General features: G+C 45.2%; 1 protein-coding gene across 1 annotated transcript in view; it reads right to left on the minus strand.

Moving 5' to 3' along the window:
- The window catches only part of HACD1 (3-hydroxyacyl-CoA dehydratase 1), a 36,760-nt gene extending 31,929 nt beyond the window's left edge, over nt 1–4,831 (minus strand). Inside the window, exon 1 of the mRNA XM_027847916.1 lies at nt 4,572–4,831. Coding sequence (XP_027703717.1) covers nt 4,572–4,708 — 137 coding nt within the window. The 5' untranslated portion in view covers nt 4,709–4,831. The remainder of the gene's footprint in view (nt 1–4,571) is intronic.
- Between the last annotated feature and the right edge of the window lie 1,169 nt (nt 4,832–6,000).

A 6,000-nucleotide genomic window follows, 5' to 3' on the forward strand; every position in this document is an offset into this window, starting at 1 on the left:
GATAAAGTGAAAGCATCCCCAACACTATCATTGCACAAGCAGGACGGAGCTCCTGGGCCACAGGGCTATTTTGTAGTGTTGTTTTACGGACAGCTATGACCAAAACATTCATCCCTAAGAGGCAGGTCTACTGGTAATGAGCTTCTCTGTATTTAGCCTCTTTGATCCTTAAGAAGCAAACTGAGGCTTCTGCCAGGACTGTCCTCAAAGCTCGGCAAGCATGATAGAAATTGCCACACCTTGGGCTTTATTGCTATAGCTTTTGAGAACCTAGGGAGCCTTGACTTCACAATGAGGCACCAGTGCAGTGTGGTATTTTTCGTTTTTAGGTTTTATCTTTTTAGATTCAATCCATCATCCTGGATGTCAAGACCTGTTCATGATCTTCCTTTTGCTGCCACTTCCCTTGAACATGAAATCGAACACAGTGATTCAATGAATGAATAAATGGATTAAAATGCATTTATGGAGCTCCTACGATGTGCCAGGCACTGTATTAAGCGCTGGGGATGCAAAAACAAACAAGTAAGGTAATCCGTGCCTTCAAGGAACTAAGATTCTAATGGGGGAAGACAACATGTAATAAGGATGGAAAGGAAGAGGTTAAGGTACGTGTGTAGTGGCATGATTTAAAAACAGTGTGGCGGCCCGGTTCTAGGAAAGATAAGGTTAGAGCTCTTTTTATCAAAGCTCTGGGCTCTAGAGGAAGTTTTCCAAGTTGGAGATGGGAGGAGAAAGACGGCCAGAGTGTCAGCAGAATAGTCGGGAAATGCGTTAAAGTTGAAAGCACACCCTGTGTTCCATTCCTACAGTGTATCCTTGGGCTTCTCATTTTAATTTCTCAAGGGCTTCATTTTCCTCATCTATAAAATGAAGGGTTGGACTAGATGACCTTTTAAGGTCCCTTCCACCTCCAAATGGAATTATTCCTATTGTTTCTAGATGGTGCAATGGATATAGCACTAGACCTGGAGTCAGAAAGACCTGAGTTCAAATTCAGACTCAGAAACTTATTAGACTATGTGACCCTGCCGAGTCACTTAACCTTTTTGCCTTAGTTTCTTCCTCTACTGTAAAATGTGGATAATAATAATATCACCACCCACCTTGAAGGGTTGTTGTGAGGATTGAATGAGATAATATTTGTAAAGAATTTAACATAGTGCCTGACATATAATAGGTTTTATATATATAATGTATATATATATATATATACACACACATATACATGATTACTCCTTTCTCTTTACACTTTCCCTTCCATCCTCCTACAACTGGGCTTCTACTACTATTCTACTGAAAACTTTCTCAAAAGTTAAATTAACTCTACGTCTTGCCAAATCCAATTTTTTTTTCTTTTTTCTCCTCCACCATTCTTTTGTATTACTGGTCTTCCATGTCTTCAAACTGTCTCTCTCCTTCCTTTTTTTTTTTTAAATGATATTGTATTTTCTGGTTCTCCTCTTGCCTTTTTCAACCACTCCTTTTGTTTTTTCTGCTTTCTATTTTTCTCTTTACCCACATTCCCTTACCTACTTTTATGGTTCTACCACCTGTGTTGGACAACTTTTAAATATTTGAAGGCGCTGTTTTATAGAAACAACAGCAGATGTGAGGTCAGAAGATTTGGATTCAAATGCCAACTATGTAATTTACTAGCTGTGACACCAAGTAGATAACATAACCTCCTAAGGCCTCAGTTTCCTTACTTGGAAAATGAGGAGGTTAGACTGCTTCATTTCTAAGGTCACAGAAATGAAGCTTTAGATCTGGAAGGGATCTATAGTTCAAACTTCCTCATTTTACAAATGAAGAAACTGAGGCTTAGGTAGGTTGTAATTGGTTCAAAGTCACAAAGGTTATAAATGGCAGAGCCAGGATTCCAATCCAGGTCCCTTGTCTGCACATTTCCTATTGTTATCCAGCACAGTCACACAGTTAAGTGTCAGGACTGGGATTTGAATTCAGGTCTCTGACTCCAAGTCTCCTGTAGAATTAGAAGATCCAACTAGACGTTGCCTGAAGCTATAGATCTATAATTCTATACAAATATTTTAAAAACTGATATTACCGATTTAAGCTAAATCAATAATCTGAAAAGATTTCTAGAATACTGGTTCGGATTTGCTACCCAAAATTCTCACCTTAGATTTTTTTCTGGTTCTAACATTCTATGATACTATCATGCAATATAATTTTAAACACTGTTAAGTGCCTGTATGACATTTTCACTATGGCCTCCTTCTATCACCATGAATTCAATGCTTGCATAGTAGAAAGAACACTAGACTAGGAGTCAGAAGCCCTGGATTCTGGTCCTAGTCAGCCAGTAACCACTGTCATAACTTTGTACAAGTTACTTAAGCACTTTTGGTGCTCGCTCTCCTCATCTGTAAAATGAGGGAGCTGAATTATAAAGGATATCCCAAAAGTCTTTTAATTTTACCTTATTTAAGACTTAAAACCACATAAGCCTTTTGGGACCCCCTATATAATTTAGATTTTTTTCAATTCAATTTTTAAAGATTATTTGACTTTATGTTGTCTAGTCTACTAGGGTAAGAAGCCTACATTTAAAAATATTTCCTTTTCTTCTTTCTGAAAAGTCAACCTGTCAACAAGTTTCATTTTGTTTCTCATTTTGAAAACGCTTCTCTGATGTCATTTTTCTCACTTACCTCGGCTAACACCTCAGTTCAGGCTCTAATCACTTCACACTTAGATTACACCAGCCTCTCAGCTGTTTTCCTGATTTCTGTCCTCCTGCTCTCTTAATTAATACCACTAATCTTTCTAAAATACAGCTTTAGCTCCTATGGCCTACTACAATAAGTCCAAATTCCTTTGCCTGACATTCAAGACAATTCTAGAACAAGGTCCCCCAACCTCAACTCATCCAAACTTACTTCCCACTATTCTCGGACATACACTGTCCAGTCTAGTCAAGTTGGTTTTTTCACTGCCCCCTAATACATACCATGGTCATTTCCACTTTGAGTCTTTTTCACAAGCTATTCTTCCCACATAGAATGTCATCCTTTCTCGGTTCTTCGTATCTACATCCTACCTTCAAGGTCCAGCTTAAGTCCTATTTCTACCCCTTCCCCATTATTTTAGCCCACACTAACCTCTCGCCTACAGTTCAAGTACGTACCATACAATTTAGCACTTAATTGCTGCAGAACAGTTTCTTTTATTTGTTTTGTTATCCGGTAAATTACCCCAGGGTAGGACACGTCTTTTGTATTCCCTCTGTAAGCGCTCTGGCCCCCAGCAGTCTAGAGCACTATAAACGCTTTTGCTTTGGTTAAATTTTTGCAAATAGTATTTTCTGTAGAGGGCTTAGTAAACTGAATAGTAATAAAATATATAATAAGTATATTACTAATCGTTCACCGATATCACATGCTATACAGAAAGAAACACTGCTGGCTGACAATAATTAAAATAAGCTAAAAAGGCAATGCAGTATGGAAATGGGACAGTATTTCCCTAAATTTTGAAAAGTTCTTTAGTAGGGAAGACTTAAAATTCTGTGAAGAAGGAGCCCTAGTATAAGCTTAAGTAGTAAGACATACCTAACGCCAGAAATAAAAGTCGATGTATTAGTTACAAAGGGAGTGCCCAGAATGCTAGACTAATTAAATGCTCAGAAAACACTGGTCCTAAGTAACCGTGCTTGAATAAACTTTGGGATTGGAAAGAGAATTATTTCTAACACTCGTGAGATAAAAGCAGGTTTTCATTGATTCTTCCCATTTCCAGGTTTTCTGCACTGGATAAGTCAGGGAGGGCTTCTTTTTTCCTTCTGGCTGCTAGAACAAGAATGGACCAGACCGTCTCGGGAGCCAAACGTGGGAAGGAGGATATGGAGGTGACCGGGCAGCAGCAAGAGCCTGCGAGTATTTCTTCAACAGCGGCAGCAGTAAACTGAGCCTCGAGAAGCTGCAGTCCGTCGGTGTGTGTGTGTGTGTGTGTGAGTGAGTGTGAGTGCGTGAGAGTGTCTCACTCCCCCAGTCCCCCTAGGCCGTCCCCCGCATTCCTAACTCAGTCTATACTTAACCTCACCGTCCGCCCGGCAGAGCGCACTGACGCGCCCGCGGCTCCAATGCCCGGCACCGTATTAGGCAATGCCCCGCGAGTCCAGGGACCTTATCTCCCCCCTCCTCGCTTTCATTCAACCGGTCGGCGGCTCCCTCCAGCTCACAGCTCCCCCCCCCCCGGGTCCCCCCCCCCCCCTTGGGCCCCCCCCCCCCGGGGGCCCCCCCCCCCCCCCCGCGGTCCCAGCTGCCACCAGCCTGTTCCCCAGGGGCAGAGGGCCCTCACCCCAGTTGCTCCCTCTGGCCCGCAAGGGCAGCTGCCAGAAGAGGGGCCACCATTCCGCCCCCTGCCCCCCGTCGCCGCCCCATTCAGCCCCTTCTCCGCCCCTCACCCCAGGCGGCCCAGCGCCGAAGTGCCACCGGCCTTGACCTCTCCACTGCCCTCCTCCAGGCTCCTGCAAGGGCTACGGGGAGCTGTCCCGGGAGAGCGCCGGGAGCGCGAGGATGTCTGTCTGCCCGGCCACCACTTACCCGGCGGTCATGGCGATGTTGTAGAACGTGAGCCAGGCGGTGGCCAGGAAGCCCCGTCTCCTCTTCTTGACCGTCTCTTTCTCCTCGCCCGCCTCGGAGGGACCCCCGTTGCCGCCTTCGTCCTCGCTGGACGCCATGGTGGCCGCACACGCCTGCGGGGAAGAGGAAAAGAGGAAGAGGAGGAGGAAGAAGAGAAGAAACGGGGCGGGCAGGGGAGAGCAGAATGGAAGCGGCGCTGACAGCTGGGAAAGCGACCCGGACTCTAGCCCCACGTGTCTGGACAAGGGGGCTCAGCGGCCAGCGGCCAGCGCCTCTCACATGGCGGGGAGGAGGAGCGGAGCTGACGCCCCCAGCTCTGTCTCCTCCCCCCTCGGGAATCTGGCCGCTGCTGCTGGGGCCACAGCTCCGCACCCTTCGGGGGCACACCCCCACCCAGGCCAGCCGCGCTAATGGTGGAGTTGGAGGGCTGAGGGGACGCCGCGCGCTTCGTTTTCTTTGGATTGTGGAATCCAATAGGTTACAGATCTGAGGAAAAAACTTGGCTAGCCAAGGCACAGCTCCCTGGTAATTTATATGGGCACCTTTTGTCCCACCAAAAGATGCTGAGGCTCACCTGTATGGTGCCCTTCATAGGGCAACTTACATTCTCTTGGGGAAGAGGAGATTAATGGTTTGGAATCTTCGTGCCGAATGTCCAGTGGACCATGTGGGTGGATATCTACTTTCAGTAGACTCGAAGCCCCTCGCAGGCTGGGCCTTCTTTTTGCTTTGGAAGTCTGTACCCTTATTACCCAGCACAGTGCCTGATACACAATAGGTATTTTATAAATATTTGATGCTTATCATTACTTAGACTAAAGGTACCAAATCCACCTGAGACCTAGCAAAAGTTGTGTGAAATGAAACTGGTGGGAGTAAATATTCATCCCCGGTTTTTGCTCATTGTCCTGCCCCCCCTTGCCAGAATTTTAACCAAACTGGTTGAAGTATGGAGTGTAGGAGGGAAGGTGGAAAAGAGAGACTGAGAACCCTGGTTTCAGAGATAGAAGTTGACACAGAGATCACCAAGTCAAGGGACAGAATGATTGGAGCGGACTGGCAACCTACAGAATTGATGTAAATACTGGAAACAAAAGAGAAAGGCCAAAAATAACCGCAGGTGTTGAAGAAGCCATTACTGTTAAGAACAGGATTTCAACTAGTTCTCTAAGACACTGCCAACGCCTAGGTTCTGTGCAGCATTTGAGTGGCAAAGGGGGAAGGAAAGACTAAACAGCTGTCTGTGTGAGGATTTAGGAATGCCTACTGCCTGATATTTCTCAGTCAATAAGGCACACTTTGCTTGGGCTTCTGCTTTGCAAAACTATTTTGTGAAATCACCTGAAGGGAGAGAGAGGCCACTTCAAATTAGTCTCCAATTTAGAGCATT

Source organism: Vombatus ursinus, unplaced genomic scaffold (assembly GCF_900497805.2).
Source record: "Vombatus ursinus unplaced genomic scaffold, bare-nosed wombat genome assembly UNPS02005459.1, whole genome shotgun sequence".
NCBI classification, from domain to species: Eukaryota; Metazoa; Chordata; class Mammalia; order Diprotodontia; family Vombatidae; genus Vombatus; species Vombatus ursinus.